This window comes from Phyllobates terribilis, unplaced genomic scaffold (genome assembly GCF_046119375.1).
Source record: "Phyllobates terribilis strain yellow unplaced genomic scaffold, ASM4611937v1 Scaffold_8__6_contigs__length_399053987, whole genome shotgun sequence".
Taxonomy (NCBI): Eukaryota; Metazoa; Chordata; class Amphibia; order Anura; family Dendrobatidae; genus Phyllobates; species Phyllobates terribilis.
The window spans coordinates 176709845-176730818 of NW_027362768.1; the positions used below are offsets into that span (position 1 = coordinate 176709845).

Here is a 20974-nt window from a genome sequence, read left to right on the forward strand (position 1 = left end):
CTGCTAGAGAAAGCAAGCGTTGTATTCGGATATCCAGGCAGTCCCACACAGGGGCGGACATATCATTGATGCAACCGCAAGGGGGCTCAAGAGGTCAGGGGCCATTACCATGTCCAAATCTGGTGGAATTGTGCATTATGATGAGTTATTGGACTGCAAAGGGCCCATATATTGTTATTCTTGTACAGGGGCTCTTTGCTGTCTGTGTCCGCCCATGGTCGCACAGACAATGAATCGGGTTGTGGTGCGTATGCACAACAGACGTTTCATTCTGAAGAATGAGAAGGGGAGTCCCAGTGTATGGACCCCCACCAATCCCATGTTACCTATCTTAATTTTTAATAGACATTTCAGTGATGCTAATAATGCTGGGTCATTGGAATTTTGTTTTATACAGTTGAAACCAGAAGTTTCCATACACTATATAAAAAGACACATCTGCATGTTTTTCTCAATATCTGACATAAAAACAGAATAAACCTTTCCCGTTTTAGGTCAATTAGGATTACCATCATTTTTAATATTTGCCAAATGCCAGATTAATGAGAGAGAGAGAATGTTTTAAGGCATTTTTATTACTTACTGCAAAGTCAAAAGTTTACATACACTAAGATTACTATGCCTCTAAAACAATTCTGGACTGCCCATATGATGATGTCATGTGTTTGGAAGCTTCTGCATATGTGTCTTTTTATATAGTGTATGTAAACTTCTGGTTTCAACTGTATATAATTGTACATGAGCCTATGTGATGACGATAAATGTTCGGATAGCCTTAGAGAGAGGCCCCTGCTTTGACTCCCTTCCCGGCCTCAGGGGTAAAGGGCTTTCCATGTGGAAACAGCTCAGGGGTTACTGCAGTCTTTTGTATAACGCCAGTCTACTCAATCCTTTTTAACACAATGTTCTGTTTTAGGGACAATGGGAATTGAACGTGATTTACTGGGTGAAGATCTGGGAAATCTGCTAGGAAGGTGCGGGACGTGGATGAATCCATGCCATGTTTTAGAGCGAGTCTCGAAGACAGGTTGCTAAGCCTTCCCTTAAATCCACACAAACCAACCACAGCACAAAACGCAAATGCTTGCAATAGTCACACATCAGTAGCCCAGTCCATGGACATAGCACTCCGGTGACCTTTGACTGCCTGTGAATGACAAATCAAAACTTGGCATTCCCAAAAGCAGCTGGAGACAGAAGCCTTATATTCTCCGCATAGAAAATGAAAGAATCTGCACAGCAAGGTAAGGACTCTCCTTATATACAGATCATGGGGAATACAGGGCAATGGGCTTCATCTGCATCATTCATCATTCCTGCTGAGCATCATCAGATTGCAGGGAGATCAATGGAGGCGAAGGATCTGATCTGTGCAGATGATGATGTGTGTTTATGTATCCCACATACTATACAATGCATCAAATAATACACTTTACAATAATCCATATTCGATTACAGCACTATTCACATCCACCCACAAAGCGAGCAGAGAGAGATCACTTTTGGATACAGCGCTCGCTAAAAACATGAGAGGGTGGGAAAGATGTGGAATGGTGGAAAAAATGGGAAGACAGAAAAAAAATCAGGAATATGGTAAAATAAAAAGTAAGGAATCATCTGTACACGTGTAGGACAATCACAATGTTTCCGGCTTGTAGTGTCTGTACAGCAGTGAAGGAGTTAATGCATCAAGACGCTTCCTTGGGTCTGTAAAACGGACTCCATCTTCCTTTCGGCTGCTGAGGACAGGGATGTGCTATATCCATATCCATAGGGGATTGTAAAGCCTGGTTTTGTTCTATGTGTTTTTTATGTCATTATGTAAAGGTTGGATGTTGTCCTTGAGCAGCTGCATTATATAGAAAGACCCCAGGAAGCCGCCGGTATCTGCTGACTCCACTTCTTTTTGTTTTTTTAAAGTCCCCGTATATGCTTTCTCCATCTAAATGCTTCTATAAAGAGAGCAGCGTGTCACACAAAAAATGCAGTCTATCACAATCCCTCTCCAAAATGAGAAATTACCCCCCACCCCCCCATACACTCTCAGCCTATATGTCAGGCTGCAATGCTATCACATCTGATTGGCGGCGTCTCTGCGATACGTTGTGGTGAGCGCTCAGAGAGGAAAAATAGAAAGAAATCAATGACACGTTGCATTTATAGAGCTCTTCATTTCAATGTCACTAGAAAGAAGATGAAGGCAGTCACTTGGGTGAAACACGCATTAATAGAAAGCAAAATTCTGTTCCAGGCAGCAGATTCTCTAGACTATTTGGAAGGAATATTTTCAGGAAGCTCGGTTATAATCCTAGATTCCTACTGCCCGGCGTCTGGTGGTCCGAAACACTTCTACCTCTGCATTTTGGTTACTTATTTGATTATACAAATATTTCATCAATCCAGGGGCATACACAGAAATCATGGGGCCCCATAGCAGAAGCTCTAATTGGACCCCCCCCCCCCAAAAAAAAAAAATAAACAAATATTTTTCAGAAGAGCAGATCTCACTACTTTCCAGCCTTTACATAGTAATTTTCCTCCTGCTGAAGTCCTAGATTCCTCTTTTATTGTCCCCATGAAATATGATGCCAATAAAAGTGCCCCCCCAAACACAGTATGATACCCCCATGGTGAATTCCTCCACATGCACAGTATAATGACCCTACAGCTCTACTGTACCCACCTCCCCCGGAAAAGCATGGTGACCCCAACACAGTGATACTGACCCCACTTTACCCCACCTCAACTCCCAGCAGGGCAAAGTATGGTACCCTAACACAGTATAATCCCCCAACTGTGACTCCCACACAGCCCTCCATACAGTATAATGGCCAGCACTAGCCCTCCAAATAGTATGATGGCCCCATGGTGCATTCCTCCACATTAGCCTCCACATGCACAGTATAATGACCCTATTGTATCGATGCACTATTTTAATGATGCACCGGGAGCTGTCAGTCAAAGTACCAGGACGTGCTTATTGCAGCCACTCACGGTGCTGTGAACGGCAACTGTAGACGCTTCATACACACCAGTGTGACTGAAAGCAGGCAGTTCCTGGGATGAATAAAGTCCATTTTGTTCCCGTGAGCTGCACTTTCAGTACAGAGGTTGGGCACCTTTCTAACACTATTACCCTGCAGATTAACCCTACATCTGCAGGTTACTAGTGTTATCCGACATGGTAGGTTCCTTTTAAAGGGGTTGTCCACTACTCGGACAAACCCATCTCCATCTGTATGCTTCCCCCTTATAAAATAATACATACTAACTGCTGGTACCGTACCAACAGTACCATTGATATGGTGACAACAGTGAGTATAAGTGTTGTTATTTTACAAGGGGAAAACATAGGCATTGAGACGGGGCTGTCCAAGTAGAGAAAAACCTCTTTAAGGAGTTAGCAGCTGCTGGAGCTCAGCTCCATCCACGGCTGCGAGAGACAGATTCTGGCTGTAACCGCGCCCCGGCACTGACAGCTGCTCAGCATTAGAGCCGGCAGTCAGTCAGGGCAGGGGCGCTCACCTGCGCTGCGTCCAAACCGCTGCGTTGTACATTACAAGAACAGTGGATGGATTTATTGAAATCCCATGCCCCCTGTGCTTCAATTTGCCGCTCGTAATCTCACCCATGGCGTGGGTTTATGAGCTGCAGCATGTTAATTTCTGCTGCGGAGACAATATTCTCCGCAACAGAAATGTCCCCAATACAATGTATAGGATGCAGATTTACAGTGCTGGCCAAAAGTATTGGCACCCCTGCAATTCTGTGAGATAATACTCAGTTTCTTCCTGAAAATCATTGCAATCACAAATTCTTTGGTACTATTCTCTTCATTTAATTTGCTTGCAAGGAAAAAACACAAAAGAGAATGAAGCAAAAATCAAATCATTGATCATTTCAAACAAAACTCCAAAAAAGGGCCAGACAAAAGTATTGGCACCCTCAGCCTAATACTTGGTTGCACAACCTTTAGCCAAAATAACTGCGAACAACCGCTTCCGGTAACCATCAATGAGTTTCTTACAATGCTCTGCTGGAATTGTAGACCATTCTTCTTTGGCAAACTGCTCCAGGTCCCTGATATTTGAAGGGTGCCTTCTCCAAACTGCCATTTTGAGATCTCTCCACATGGTGTTCTATGGGATTCAGGTCTGGACTCATTGCTGGCCACCTTAGAAGTCTCCAGTGCTTTCTCTAAAACCATTTTATAGTGCTTTTGGAAGTGTGTTTTGGGTCATTGTCCTGCTGGAAGACCCATGACCTCTGAGGGAGACCCAGCTTTCTCACACTGGGCCCTACATTATGCTGCAAAATTTGTTGGTAGTCTTCAGACTTCATAATGCCATGTACACGGTCAAGCAGTCCAGTGCCAGAGGCAGCAAAGCAACCCCAAAACATCAGGGAACCTCCACCATGTTTGACTGTAGGGACCCTGTTCTTTTCTTTGAATGCCTCTTTTTTTTTCCTGTACACTCTATGTTGATGCTTTTTCCCAAAAAGCTCTACTTTTGTCTCATCTGACCAGAGAACATTCTTCCAAAAAGTTTTAGGCTTTCTCAGGTAAGTTTTGGCAAACTCCAGCCTGGCTTTTTTATGTCTCGGGGTAAGAAGTGAGGTCTTCCTGGGTATCCTACCATACAGTCCCTTTTCATTCAGACGTCGACAGATAGTACGGGTTGACACTGTTGTACCCTCGGACTGCAGGGCAGCTTGAACTTGTTTGATTGTTAGTCGAGGTTCTTTATCCACCATCCGCACAATCTTGCGTTGAAATCTCTCGTCAATTTTTCTTTTCCGTCCACATCTAAGGAGGTTAGCCAGAGTGCCATGGGCTTTACACTTCTTGATGACACTGTGCACGGAAGACACAAGAACATTCAGGTCTTTGGAGATGGACTTGTAGCCTTGAGATTGCTCATGCTTCCTCACAATTTGGTTTCTCAAGTCCTCAGACAGTTCTTTTTTCTTCTTTCTTTTCTCCATGCTCAATGTGGTACACACAAGGACACAGGACAGAGGTTGAGTCAACTTTAATCCATGTTAACTGGCTGCAAGTGTGATTTAGTTATTGCCAACACCAGTTAGGTGCCACAGGTAAGTTACAGGTGCTGTTAATTACATGAATTAGAGAAGCATCACATGATTTTTCAAAGGGTGCCAATACTTTTGTCCACCCCCTTTTTTAGGTTTGGTGTGGAATTATATCCAATTTGGCTTTAGGACAATTCTTTTTGTGTTTTTTCATTGAAGACAAATTAAATGAAGAGAATAATACCAAAGAATTTGTGATTGCAATCATTTTCAGGAAGAAACTGAGTATTATCTGACAGAATTGCAGGGGTGCCAATACTTTTGGCCAGCACTGTACATGCGTGATCGGATGCAGCGAAAATACGCTGCGTTCGAAGTATAGCCTTAGTGCAGTGGCCGCATGACTTCAGAAGGCTATTAGCCTGCAGATTAACCCCATATCTGCAGGTTAATAGCGTTATTTTACTAGACAGATTCCCTTTAGGGTACGTTACCACGATCAGGATTTTCTGTGGTTTTGACGCTGTGTATTAATACAGCGTCAAACCCGCAGCGTCCAGATGTTACAGCATTTCTAAAAAAATCTGAGGCTGCGGATCACCCGCGGACATGGACATGCGGCGCGTCTTTCAGGACTGCAGTATGTCAATTTCTCTTGCGGAGTCACTAGTCTCCGCAACAGAAATTTGACCACTAGAAAGTATTGAATGCGGTAAATCTGCAAGGTCCAGTGAACACATGTGAATTTACCCTTGTTCAATACAACGCAGCGTTTTGGAAGCAGCAAAAATATGCCATGTTCAAAGCGCTGCTACATCCGAATCGTGGGCACAGAGCCTTAAAGGGCTTGACTGGTTTTATAACATTAATCTGCAGCCACGCTATGTGACTGAAGACCATGAAATAGTGACAGTAGTATGAATGCATGGAAGCAGAATTTGCAGCGGCGATCTGTATCTAAGGGCAAGGGGTCTTTTATTGTTGTGTATAAAATGTGGGGGATGGGAGTAGACTGAAACTACATGGAGCAAATGCCCCTGCACACTGTGCCCTCCACCTTGGAAACTGTGCTAGCACCATGTCAAATGCCCCTGCACACTGTGTGCCCCTCCAACTTGGAAACTTTGCTTGTATCAGGTATGTATATAAATACATGATGCAAGCAAAATTTCCAAACTGCAGGGGCATTTGCTCCATGTAATTTCAGTCCACTCCCATCTCCCACATATTATACACATTTTAAAAACTACAATAATGGGCATTAAATACATTATACATAACGCTACTGCCACATTATACATACTTAACTGGTAGACCCAGTGCAGGCAGCAGCTTTACAAGAGGCTTTAGGAGGGAGACCTGCCAGCCAGACAGGCACAGCAGCTTGTCTCTCAGTCTTCAGGCTGCGCTGGAGCCGAAAGAGCTGACAAGCTTCTCCCCAGCAGACCAGATAGTAGGCATGGCTTTAGCAGTAGTGCCTGCGCTCTGCATGCTAGGTACGTCCTGCTGAAAGTCATGCTGCAAGTGCACGCGTTCTGCATTACTTAAAGGAGCTGCGGCCGCGGCGGTCCTGTGCACTGCGGGTTTTAATGAGGGCAATTACTTTTAGGACCATGGGCCCCGTCCCGGAGCCTAGGGTCCCGGGCGGTAGCCCAGATTGTCCTCATTATAATCCGCCTATGATGGCACCCCTCATCCACAAATCCTGGCATGTATGGCACCCCTCACCCCCCAATCCTGGTATGCATGGCACCCTTCATCCCCCAATCCTGGTATGTATGGCACCCCTCATCTCCCAATCCCGGTATGTATGGCACCCCTCATCTCTCAATCCTGGCATGTATGGCACCCTTCATCCCCCAATCCTGGTACGCGTGGCCCCCTCATCCCCCAATCCTGGTACGCGTGGCCCCCTCATCCCCCAATCCTGGTACGCGTGGCCCCCTCATCCCCCAATCCTGGTACGCGTGGCCCCCTCATCCCCCAATCCTGGTACGCGTGGCCCCCTCATCCCCCAATCCTGGTACGCGTGGCCCCCTCATCCCCCAATCCTGGTACGCGTGGCCCCCTCATCCCCCAATCCTGGTACGCGTGGCCCCCTCATCCCCCAATCCTGGTATGCGTGGCCCCCTCATCCCCCAATCCTGGTATGTATGGGCCTCCTCATCCCCCAATCCTGGTATGCATGGGCCTCCTCATCCCCCAATCCTGGTATGCATGGGCCTCCTCATCCCCCAATCCTGGTATGCGTGGCCCCCATCATCCCCCAATCCTGGTATGCATGGCCCCCCTCCTCCCCCAATCCTGGTATGCATGGCCCCCCTCATCCCCCAATCCTGGTATGCATGGGCCTCCTCATCCCCCAATCCTGGTAGGCATGGGCCTCCTCATCCCCCAATCCTGGTATGCGTGGCCCCCCTCATCCCCCAATCCTGATATGCATGGCCCCCCTCATCCCCCAATCCTGGTATGTATGAGCCGCCTCATCCCCCAATCCTGGTATGTATGAGCCGCCTCATCCCCCAATCCTGGTATGTATGATCCTCCTCATCCCCCAACCCTGGTATGCATGGCCCCCTCATCCCCCAATCCTGGTATGCATAACCTCCTCATCCCCCAATCCTGGTATGCATAGGCCCCTAATCCCCTAATCCTGGTATGTGTGGCACCCCGTCATCCCCCAATCCTGGTATGTATGGCCTCCTCATCCCCCAATTATGGTATGTGTGGCTCCCTCATCCCCCAATCTTGGTATGTGTGGGCCCCTCTCACCCCCAATCCTGGTATGCATGGCCCCCTCATCCCCCAATCCTGGTATGCATGACCCCCTCATCCCCCAATCCTGGTATGCATAGGCCCCTAATCCCCTAATCCTGGTATGTGTGGCACCCCGTCATCCCCCAATCCTGGTATGTATGGCCTCCTCATCCCCCAATTATGGTATGTGTGGCTCCCTCATCCCCCAATCTTGGTATGTGTGGGCCCCCCTCACCCCCAATCCTGGTATGCATGGCCCCCTCATCCACCAATCCTGGTATGCGTGGCCCCTTCATCCCCCAATCCTGGTATGTGTGGCACCCCTCATCCCCAATCCTGGTATGCGTGGCCCCCTCATCCCCAATCCTGGTATGCGTGGCCCCCTCATCCCTCAATCCTGGTATACATGGCTCCCCTCATCCCCCAATCCTGGTATGTGTGGGCCTCCTCATCCTCCCAATCCTGGTATGTGTGGTCCCCTCATCCCCCAATCCTGATATGTGTGGCCCCCTCATCCCCCAATCCTGGTATGTGTGGCCCCCTCATCCCCCAATCCTGGCATGTGTGTCCCAATCACTTTACACATAAAAAAATAAACACTTATACTCACCTTCCTTCCACACCTCTGCTCCAGCGCTGCGTCCTGTCTGCCAGCAGCTCATGTTGGCATCTGAGCAGCGCGTGCTATCAGACGCGGAGGTGAGCTGCTGCAGCCAGCACATTCACACCTCTCCACACCGGAACTATGTGCGTGGAGAAGTATGTATATGCATTCTGTTTAGTAGTGGGCATTGTCAGAAGGAGCTGCGGCTCAGCGCTCCTCTGTGCCTGCTACTAAAGAGAATGAATATTCCCTCTTCTCCACGCACATAGGAGTGGAGAAGAGGGAATATTCATGTCCCTTTAGCAGCGGGCACACATGGTAGCTGCAGCAGCCGGCTACTGCGTGTGCCCCATAGTAGTGGCGTGGCCTGCCGCCATGGGTGGTACATCACAGCATCAATCCAATTGCCATGCTAAGTGCTGATGTTGCAGCCAAACAGGAGTTACTATGGCTGGACAAAATAATAAGGAATGTTACATTTCCAGGATTTTTTATGTCCGGCACATTTATCTTTGTGCTTGGGTTTATTTTATCAGTAGATAATTAACCAATGCAGTATTTTCCAGACAAAGAGATGCAGGGTATAAGAAGGAATGCTACATAGATAGACTCTAGGATTGCAGTAGTCCGGATGGTTTGCGTTTTGGTTCACCCTTAATTTATTAGTCTATCAGAATTCCTATGATAGAATAGGAAGTTATTTTTTGCTTATCCTACTCTCTGGAGCTCTTATTATGGGTACATTTTTAGAATATACAGATAAATTCTAGTAGGCTGCTATTTTAAAGATTATGGACCATTGGGTTTACTGGACTATTAGTTCCATAATTCCAGGAGATTAATCCTGAAGATCAAACACCCAGGACTAGATGGGTGCTTCACACTGGTGCAAAGCTTTGACTTATTTGTCATCCATGGTAATAGATAATGGTAGGGTGTCTGATTGTTAAAGAAGCACTCCTCCTCCCATCAAAGTTTGTATCCTCTTACTATATTGCAGTCATCATATTACATAGCACTGTGTACAGTTGCTCATTTTGCCTTTCCACTCAGTTATTTCTTCTGTTTTCCATTAGGTCTATGACATCACATAATTAAAAATTAACTAGCTGAATCCTTCTAAATTCTATGTAGAAACAGGAGGTCAATTTTCTCTGCACAAGTCATGAGTCATCACTGCAAAAGTCTATGGCAAAGGGGATAGAGGAGTGGAGCAGCTGGGTTGAAGAGGTGGATGATTTTTGCAAGGACAAGAGACTTCCTGTTTTTTTATATAGAGCAGAGAAAAGAGTGCTGTATAATATGATTATTACAATATACTAAGAGGATAAAAACTTTGATGGGAGTGCTTCTTTAACATGGAAGGATAGAATTAATAATGGGTGAAGGAGACTGGCCCAAGGAGGCAGCAACAGTTATTACTGTGTTACTTATTATCGGAGGTGGCAGAATGAAACAACTACAAGAATGGATTGCCTAAACTACATTTTTTTTCTCCAGTATTCTATTCTCCATCATGTCTTGTCCAATTATGGTATAATCCTGCATGGCACCCTTGTTTTCATAGGGAACTACTGAGGGTCATGTCATTGAAAGGTCAGAAAACAAAAATCCCTGTGCCCTTGACGCACCCCCTGGGCCGTGGGGTACTCGGTGCCGGGCCGGTCGTTACTAGGGGAGATGTCACAGTGGCGGTGACCCGGTTCGTGACCCAGGGCGGTCAATAAAAGGAGATATTTACAGGTGATTTATAGTTTTTATATACAGTCCGTGGCACCACCTGTGGTATGCGGCTATATGGAGCCGCCGCTGCGGTGCAGAACCTCTGGAGCCGTTGTTAGTGCAGCAGAGTTGGTTCAGCTCTCCACAGGCAGAGCTCAGCTCCAGAGCAGGAAGTTGTGATTTTATAGATGTTGCTGTGCGGTGTAGTGCAGAGGATGGCGCAGTTAATAATCAGTCCACAACTTAATGGCGGTTTCCTTTTATCTTTACTTGCGGTGGTTAGGCAGACCGGGGCACGAGTACTAGCAGGTAGTAGAGGTCCGGGCGGCCTGTAAGCAAGTTGGGGGATCCACCTAGCCAGGTGTAGTTGGAGGCCTTCCCTCTGCGCTAATCTCTTTGGCCCTGTTGCGTATAGCTATGCTGCGGCCCTCGTCCCTGAGTAAAACGTCTTTGTGCTCACCCGTATGGCAGGCAGCTCGGGCCTTCCTGGAGTGTCGCTCCCACGTGGTGGTGCTGGGCCCTATGTGCTGCTGAGTCTCTGGGGGTCTGATGGGGCCAGGAGTCCTGCAGTCTCCTGCCCTCCGGTTTCTGCTGCTGGGCTTTTGGTGCCCCACAACCTCGGACTCCGGTGTCCTGTTCTTCTGCGCTTCCCTCTGGGGTGAACTGCCGTGCAGCTCCACTCCTCAGGTCTTTCCTCGTCGCTGTCCTGTATTCAACTCCTCTCACTAACTCTAACTAACCCCGCCTCCAGATTCCAGTTGCTAAGGGGAGGAGCTCCCCTTGCTGGTCTGGAGCAAGGAAAGTGTTGCATGGTAGCAAAACCTGATTAGGGGACCCCTCCTTGCTTCCAGGCATGGCATCACCCCCTTGTGAGGGAGGCAATGCCACTGTGGCAACCGGACTCCTGGGGTGCCACACCCTCATGTTAGAATTAGAGTGTCATAAGCTTTTGCCCCGTATCAAGGCAGACATTTATGGCCATCTAGGCCAATAGTGTGTAGCATCGGCGTCTCTGCCTCCTGTCGGCAGAGACGCCGTTCCCCTCACCGCCACGGTCTATGTCCGGCGTCCTCCCGCACCCGTGCTGCTGTAGCGTGCACCGCGCACAGCTTCCCGGGCACTGTGCTTAGCGCACGTGTAGTAGAGGCGAGAGAACCTTTAAGAGAACTCCTACATGATGTTTCAAAGATTGAGAGAGACTGCCATCTGCTGGCCAGACACAGTCAAGCGGAACCAAGATATGCAAGGGAAGTTGAAGAGAGCAGATTTAGATGCTGGACCCGATCAGGTGACTTCCAGGAAGGAGTTCCGGGAGATAAGAGGCCAGCGCGCCAAGCCTGAGCAGGTTTTGGCGCCAAGCAGCAGACGTGTTCCCTGCGTGCTGAGCAGCCCCGCGTAGCAGGCCTAGGCCAGAGGCCTATGAGGTGCAACAGCCGGGCGCCGGTGGAAGAGCTCCGGATCCCTCACAGATGTGACCCGAGTGCTGTGCCTGCTGAGGAGACTCGGAACCTGCTTGCGGTGCTGAGTGAGTTCGCGGAACCCAACGTTGTCCGCCGACAGACGAGGTCTGGACCCCCCTACCCAAGGCTTGAGAGATTGCCTCCAACAGCCAAGAAGAGAGGAGTTGAGAGACGGCTGCCTCAGGAAAGTCACGCCAGTGAAGGCAGAGGAGCTGCATACGTGAACAGGGCCATCACTTCTACTGTTCACTCACGGTACCGGGGCCAATTGGGTTTAGGTACTCAGGTTGGGAGGGGAACGGTTGGGGCTAAAGAAGCTCAACGTGATCTAATTGAATTTATCCAGAAAAGACTTTCAGCCTAGCGGGAATAACCGGTGACCCCCGCTAGGGCCATATGCACAGTTAAAGAACTCACGTGGTGTCTCCCATGATTGAGGGCACCACCTTACTTTGAGAGACTTCGTATTTTGCTAATATTTCAAATTATTGTTCATTACCCTTGTTGCCAATCCCTTGTTCAGAATACCTGTTTATATATATATATATATATACACAGTATATAACTGTTTATATTCATCTCTGACTGTTCTCGCCTTGTGTCTCTGTGCGTTGCATTCCGGCACCTGCATTACACGCGCATGCTCCCTCCCTCTTAAAGGGGCCACGCGCGCCGTCCTAAAGAGTCCCCGCCAATGGCTGGAGGACTTCTCCTATATTAGGCACCTCCTCCAAAATGGAGGCCCCTGTGCAAGGTTGTTGTTAATTGTGCTAACACTTGCTTCAGCCCTCAGGTCCCTCTGCCTGTCAGTCCTGCCCGCCAGTCTGCCTGTCATTCCTGCCCGCCAGTCTGCCTGTCAGTCCTGCCCGCCAGTCTGCCTGTCAGTCCGGCTCGCCAGTCTGCCTGTCAGTCCGGCTCGCCAGTCTGCCTGCCAGTTACCGGCCGTGCCCACCAGCCTGCTTACCTGGAAGCACCCGTCTGTTACCTGTAGTGCCCGCCAGCCTGCCTACCCGGAGCACCCGTCTGGCTATCTGCCGAACCAGCCTGCTTATCTACCCGGTCCACCAGTCAGCCTTCCTGCCGTGCTCATCCGCTGTACCGGTCAGTTCCTGCCATCTGACCCGTGGGAGTCACCTGCTCTCACACAAGGTCGGTCCCAGAGTGGCACCTGGTTCACCTGCTCGGTCCCTCCCTGGTTCACGGAGTCGATTGAGCCGCCGTGCGACATTGGTCAGGCTGAGTAGGCACTTAGTCACGCCCCTCTGGTCCCTCCTTGCACCGAAGCACAGAGGTTCCACCACCCGGACCTGTAACATAGTGTATACAATTTATGTAGTCTTACTGCTGAATGCATAAAGGTATCAAGGAGGCATAAGTTCACACCTACCAATATAGCCATAATCCCAAGCTGACCCAAAGACAAAGATAATAGGCTGGATAGTAATATATTAGCTGGGAATACACCTGTATAGTCCATAGTCCAGGGACGGACTGTGACTGAAATTCAGCCCTGGCATTTGAAAACACACAGGCCCATGCTGCCCTCATGACCGAGCCCCAGATGGGGATCTCTATTACTAATATAACCCTACCTATGGAAAATCATGATTTACTACAAGATTAATATTTCTAATAATACCAATAATATCGCTATATAAGATTGAATAATAATAATGCAATAATAATATTGCAATTGTAGCGTCGGTGTCTCTGCCTCCTGCCCGGCTGAGACGCCAATCCACTCACCGCCGCGACCCGGGTCCGGCATCCCCCGCTCCTCCCGCTGGCTCTCCTGTGGCGTCTACCCGGGGTGCACACGCCGCATGCGAGCTCCCTCCCTCTTAAAGGGGCCGTGTGTGCCATCCTAAAAAGTCCCTAGCCAAAGGCAGGAGGACTGCCCCTATTTAAGGCACCTCCTCCAAAATGTAGGTGCCTGTGCAAAGTTGTTGTTTTGTGTACTAAACACTTCTCCAGCTCTCAGGTCCCAGTGCTGTCTGCCAGCCCGTCTACCAGCCGTGCCCGCCAGCCCGTCTACCAGCCGAGTCTACTTGTTAGTCTGCCAGCCAAGCCTAGCTGCATCACCTGCCTGTCTACCTGCCGTGCTCATATGCCGTGCCAGTCGGCTTCGGCCATCAGTCCCGTGGGAATCGCATGCTCTCACACGAGGTCGGTCCCAGAGTGGCACCTGGTCCACCTACCCGGTCCCTCCTTGGTTCACGGAGTCGATTAAGCTGCCATGTAGCCAGGGTCGGTCCGGGTAGGCACTTAGTTACATCCTTCTGGTCCCTCCTTGTATCACAGCACAGAGGTTCCACCACCCAGACCCGTAACAGCAATATAACAGACAAATATCACCAAACCATAAATAAATATTATCAGCATATACAGTATTGATAAAACCACCATACTGATCGTTAAAGGGATTGTCCAGGCTTGAGGTTAAAGTCTATGTGACTGCAGACTTCTGATTCCTCACAGCGTGGACTGTCAGCATTCTCTAGTCCTGGTGCTGGGAGCTGCATGTGACTGCAAGTATACGATTTTCACACCTCCAGCCACATGTACTCGGCCTTGTTAAAATCACTTTTATTGAGTGAGGCCATGCAAGTCTAGATGGCATGGGACTGCATGAATTCAAATTGCATGCTTGATGTTACATGACCGGCCACTCCTGGCACCAGAGAGTCCTCACATAGTGACTGCAGACTTTAACTTCAAGCCTGGAGAAGCCCTTTAACCAAAATCACTATACGAAGACTGATATTACAATCATACTGAGACCAAATAACAGTAATATTAGATCTGACCCCATCCATAGCACCTTATATGGTATGATAGTCCACCCAACAGTCCCCTATATAGTATAATGGTCCATCACAGATCCCTATAGTATAATGGTCTACCCCACAGTTCCCTATATAGGCATGATGGTCCACCCCACAGACCCCTATATAGTATGATCGTCCACCCAACAGAACCCTATATAATATGATGGTCCCCTACAGACCCCCAAAAATAAAGAAACCTTATACTCACCTAATCCAGACACCTCATTCTCCGCAGCCTCCTGCATTTATTGTTTGCATATATCTTGGCCCTTACAGAGTGCAGCTGTGTTCTTTTTTGTATGTTATGCAGTCATTGCAGTTTGCACCTGTTCACACTATATGGAGATGCAGGTCAGTTTGTTTGTTTTTTTACAGTTTACTATTGGAGGTTGTGACTGCCTCCTTTCTGACTCTGCACTCCTCCCATCAGCCCAAGGGTGCTTTTAATTAGTGCTGGTTCCTACCTGCCCATTTAAATTGTAGGTTTATAGCCTGAAAGAGGCATGTTTGATAAGTATTAGGATAGGTATCCATCAGAGGGAAGTCACCTTGTCATAGTTGATGAGCTCACATGAATTGGCCAATTTATGCTCTAAGAACCTTCATTTTTGTAAGTACATTTTTATTTAGCAACAATGCAGCTTAGATCTCGTGTATTTAGTGTTTGCATATATCTGGACCCTTACAGAGTGCTGCTGTGTTCTTTTTTGTATGTTATGCAGTCATTGCAGCTTGCACCTGTTCACACTCTATGGAGGTTCTGGTCAGTTTTTTTAGATAGTCAAAAAAAAAAAAAAAAAGCTTCCTCCTTGATCAGTACTTTGTCTGTTTGCTAATCCTTGTCGATAGATATGAGAGACCGAGATGGATGGATATTTAGATAGATAGGTGGGACATTAGCTATTCATTAGAGGGATTGGTGATGTTGTATGTGCAGGATTATTTTCTTTGCAGGTCTGGGGATGAACACAGGAGATGACGGGTTAACAGAGGCTGCCACTATTGGGAGATTTTGCCTCCTCCTCGTCACATAGGACCAGGTGGTTCTCGCCCACAGAAATTAAATAGATCAAAATTACAGGGGAATGAACCAAAGGGGTAAAAAGTACTATAAGGCTGCATGCCCACTATGCGTTTTTGCCGAGGAATTTCCGCAGCGAAAACGCTTAAACGCTTGGTAATACGTGCCCCATGATCCCCCAATGATAATCCGCATGTGCTGTGCACATGCTGCAGAAATTTCCGCTGCTGATTATCATTGCGGAAAATTATGCAGCATGTCCATTACTATTATTATTTTTACTGTAGACTGTAGAGGTTTTTATTTATTTTTATGTAATTTGTGGGTTAACCCCTTTTAACTATTATAAGCTCCTCCTTTAAGAATTATCTAAGACATGGTGACACTTCTGAAGCGCCCTGTACCACAACTATGTCATCAGACTTGTAAACAAATGTGAAACTTTTTACCCCTTGCCACGTTTCTTAAAACTAAGCAGGGTTTAGTGTGAGGGGCAGACTAATTAATATAAAATAATTTATGCTGTAAAATAGTATAAATAGTTATAGCTGGTGTTGATTTCCATATGTTTTGCTTGGGCTAACCAACATATGACAAATCTATTAGCATGCATGCACCTCTTTATAAATACAGTTAATTTTAATCAGCAGTTAAGTGATTAAGGCCGGTGTATGTATCACAAGGCAGTTTTAGAAGATTATTACCAGAATCAAAAGAAGAATGGAGCTCTTGATCCAAGGACCTGGAGTCTGCAGAGTCCTGAGTGGAGGAGTTCATGCTCCATGTCTGCTCCATGCATTATCTATGGGTCTATGCAGGGCCGGCTCCAGGTTTTTCTGGGTCCCGGGCGAAAGAGTCTCAGTGGGCCCCTTCAACACATACCACGATGCACAGATACCGAAGAGAAATATATATATAGTACAGGGCCAAAGATGTCACTTACTACTTACATTATATGAGTGATATCTGTTGTAAATTCTACAATAGCTCAAAACCCGGCGAATCCTCACAGTGCAGACCGGACAGTATAGTCCTCCATACAGTATGATGGGCACGACAGAATAGTCCTCCATACAGTATGATGGGCACCACAAAATGCCCCATGCAGGATACTGGGCACCACAAAATGCCCCCATGGAAAGACGTCACCGCCCTCTGACCTGAGATGTCACAGTGCAGCAGCCGCGGAAGAGAGGGGACCTGCTGTGGAAGCACGAGGAGAGGTAAGTATTGTGCCGGCTACCGGGGCCCTGAGCGAGGGGGGGGGGGGACGCTTTCCTCCGCTCATGGGTCCCATAGCGCGCCGGGGTGCCCAACGGCGAGTGGGCTCCCCCGCCTGCTCAGGGCCCTGGCACTGCGCCGGGTGCTGACGCCGGGCCTGGGTCTGTGTGTAACACAGGTACTTTAGATGCAGTGACACAGAAACACAGAGCAGCCAATACGGGGTTAATAAACAGGGGGGGTTTATGAGGTAAATATGGGGGGAACAAGGATAATAGCAGGTGAAAGTCTATAACTAACAGTTAACAGTCTGACAAGATGTAACAGAGCCGAACCGGTTGTAAACGTTAGTTTGTACACTTAGCTGACTCTGGCTCCTCACAAGGCAGTCGCCAGCGGATGCAGGTGATGATTTCTTCAGGCTTCCCCGCCCAAACAATGCTCCGTCTTCTGGCGGCAGCGGGCGGTCTCCGGTTTCACCCGCTGAGCCCCTAGTCCATAACACAGCACCTCACGTGCCTCGGCTCCACGGACCCTGCGTCCCTTATCTCTATAGTCGGGCTTGATTCCTCCGGTCCACTGCACTCGACTCCTGCTCCCAGTACTCGAGCCAGGAGCCTGGACCCCCTCACACTGTTCTCGTGCGCAGGACTCTGCATCGCTTTCCCGCGCAAAACGTCCTCGTCTCTTCCTCTCTCCAGTCACACCAGAAGTCCCTTGGTCACCTGACTTCCCAGCTATGTCTCTGGACACACCCCCAACTTCCCAGTCACATGACTCCTGTGCTCGCAGTCTGTCTCCCCCCTGCAACAGGAGGTATGGCCCCGGCAGTTCCGGATCCCTTGCTCTGAAAGCACTTACACCCCGGTCTTCCCCCTTACATGTCCATGTTCCACGTCCTCTCCATGCATTATCTAGGGGACAGTGCATGCTCCACGTCTGTTCCATGCATTATCTATGACACTGTGCATGCTCCAAGTCTGTTCCATGCATTATCTATGACACTGTGCATGCTCCACGTCCGCTCCATTCATTATATATGGGACTGGAAATACTTTACTCAGCTACTTCAATCAGTCCCGAAGACAATGAATGGAGGGGAAGTCGAGCATGCACTCCTCCACTCCATTCACGACATGGCTCTGCAGAACTCAGGATCCACAGCTCTGTTTTTTGGGATCGCTGAGGGTCCAGTAAGTTATCTCCTATCATGTGGGTAGGGGATAACTTTTGATACTTGGAATAACCCTATAAGTAACTGTGCCCTATATGTTCTGAAAACATCATCCTTCTGCTTCATATATTGAAGATTTCCGGCCCTTGTTGGATAATAGCGTTACTGTTATTGTGCTTCTGGTTATGAATGCAATATAACCAGAAATGACCTAACGACCGGAAATAATTATATTTCATTATTAGCTATATATTATATATATATTACACACAGGCATAATGTAATCTCCTGTAAAAATCTACAGACGATTTCCTTGTGTATTACCTCTAATCAGGAATTATAGTGTTCGATCACTAACAGTAGAGAAAAAAAGGTGCATGAGTGACTTCTTTACTCCCTACTGAAAACCAGAAGGATTCGTTGGTCAATATATATATGTATGTATGTATGTGTATAAAGAGGTGCTTACACAGAAACTATAGCGTCCCATTGCATACAAAGTTCTGGGCTGATCAGTTTCCTGACACAAAGCTCTAAATCCGCTGCAAAAGTAAGGCGAAAGTTTATCAATTAATATTAAAGGGAACCTGTAACGTGAAAAAATGCTATTAACCTGCAGATATGTAGTTAATTTGCAGGTTAATAGCGTTCTGAACCTGCCCAGCACTGGCACTTAGACCCCCGCTGCCAGTGGGAAATTAACTTTATTCCTCCCGGTAGCGTTACGGTTTCAGCCACTGGGGCGGCGCCTGTGTTAAAAGGCTCGGATGCCGCACGCAGAGAGTATGGCAGAGGTTTAATTCAAGATTTGGTTTCTCCACGCAGGGAATGTAAATTTAAGTAACACAACAATAAAACAGTAAAAACTATAACACGGAAAGTATGAACAATACGGCGCAGTCCCAAAAGTTCAGGCTGAATAAGAGAAGGTAGATTACTGGAGGCTTGCACTTATCTGTCCTTTAGCGATAACTACGTCCGTCTTCAGACACTCACTCCGGAGGGTGTCCGTCTTCTGGCGGCAGTGGGCGGTCTCGGGTCTCACCCACTGGACCCCCAGTCCTTTTGACCACACGACAGCGGTCACGACTCCTTTAAGAGCCGTAGCAAGCTCCTCCGGCGTACAACAAACTGCGTTAGGATCATTAATCCCGGGTGCGTCCTCACCCGTAGGTCACCGTCAGATGTCTGGAAAACTGTGGTGATGCAGGTAACTGAACGATCACTTTCTGTAGGCCCGGTACAGACCGCACGCCCCTTGTTTTGCGGCAAGCTGTGTCACCCGTTCGTCCATCACCGCAGACAGGTCAGCACGTCTCTATTTCACTGAGGACAGGGCAGCACGTCTCTCTCTCTCTCTCTCTCTCTCGTTGTCGGCAGGACAGACTGTTTCTCCCCAACTGCCGGTCTGCTCTCCACAACCAACGGTCTCTTTCGTGCGAGCCCAGACACCTGACTTCCTCTCTTCCGTCCCTCTCCTCTGTCCCCCAGCACTGTCCAGGAAGTCCCCCGTGCACTCTTTATCCCGTCCCCTGGCAACACTGGACAGGACCCTGGCAGTTCTGGCGCCGGAGCTCCGCACCTGTCCCTAGGCAAGTCTTCCTTCTTACACTTCCGCTCCCTTTGAGCTCGCCATTCCACAGGCGAGAGTTTTTTCACCAGGTGCTCACACTCTCTGACCTCTTGGATGATACGTTGCAAGATGAACTGATCCTGATTGTAGCGGATAGGCGGCACACCAGCCGTGGATCGTTTGGACCGGCGTAACGCAGTTGGAGCGCAGGGTACGTGAGAGTCGCTGGGGTTCCCAACTTCGCCCGGCCCAGCCTGACGGAGCTGTGGGCCCTCCTCTCTCGTGTGGGAAGCTGTGGGCGATGTGAGACTGGGAATCGCAGCCACTATAGTCTCTTCCTCCTCATCATTGTAGACGGGCGCACTGGGTGTGGGATCTCTCGTCCTTGTGCTGAGTTCCTCCTTCTTTTCCTCATCGCTAGACAAACAAGGCCGTAACATGCTTCGATGAACGATTCTACACTGTGTTCCAAATTATTATGCAAATTATATTTTCTCAGATTTTCACAAATTACCTATATGAATTGCAGTCATTGTAATTTTCCAGTCAAATAACTATTAGAGTACAACTGAAAGGTTTTTGTACAAACTGCCTATGATAACAGTATATTTTTAAAAAAAATAAAAAACTCAAAATGCATGTTCCAAATTATTATGCACAGCAGAGTTTTCAACCTTTTCTTTTTAATAACGAACAAAAAAATGGTCATTTTTGAAATTATAAGCATTAGCAGGTTATTACAAACTGAAATCAAACAGTTTTCAACTCAAAACTTTATTCTAGGTGACGTTACATTTGCACATAGGACCCCTTGTTTGAAAGGAGCTTCTGAACTCTCTCGTCCATTGAATTTGTCAGGTTTTGGATGGTTTCTGCTTCAATTGTTTTGTGTGAGGACAGAATACCCTCCCAGAGCTGTTGCTTAGATGTGAACTGCCTACCGCCATCATAGACACTCCTTTTGATGATGCTCCAGAGGTTCTCAATAGGGTTGAGGTCAGGGGAGCATGGGTGCCACACCATAAGTTTGTCCCCTTTTATGCCCATAGCAGCCAGAGATGCAGATGTGTTATGTGCAGCATGAGACGGGGCATTATCATGCATGAAATGATCTCGATGGAGTGGAGGATGGCTGGTTGATGGACACCCCATGCAAACACGGCTACGGCGCTAACAAGGAGGAGGTGGAGTAATGTTTTGGGCTGGAATCATGGGGAGAGAGATTGTCGGCCCTGAAGGGGTAAAGATGAACTCCATAATGTATGTTGAGTTTCTCAAACAGCACTTCCTTCCTTGGTTCAATTAGAAGAACCGTGCATTCCGCAGCAAGATCATTTTCATGCATGATAATGCCCCGTCTCATGCTGCACATAACACATCTGCATCTCTGGCTGCTATGGGCAAAAAAGGGGACAAACTTATGGTGTGGCACCCATGCTCCCCTGACCTCAACCCCATTGAGAACCTCTGGAGCATCATCAAAAGGAGTGTCTATGATGGCGGGAGGCAGTTCACATCTAAGCAACAGCTCTGGGAGGGTATTCTGTCCTCATGCAAAACAATTGAAGCAGGAACCATCC

The 20974-nt window shown here is 48.0% G+C and overlaps 1 protein-coding gene across 2 annotated transcripts in view; it reads left to right on the plus strand.

The window, feature by feature from the left end:
* Nucleotides 1-1047: 1047 nt before the first annotated feature.
* The window catches only part of DNAJC6 (DnaJ heat shock protein family (Hsp40) member C6), a 100570-nt gene continuing 80643 nt past the window's right edge, over nt 1048-20974 (plus strand). For both annotated transcript variants that reach the window (XM_073643827.1, XM_073643826.1), the window contains exon 1: nt 1048-1244. Coding sequence is in view for 1 of the 2 variants with exons in the window: in XM_073643826.1 (XP_073499927.1) it covers nt 1223-1244 (22 nt within the window). In the remaining variant the exon portion in view is untranslated. The remainder of the gene's footprint in view (nt 1245-20974) is intronic.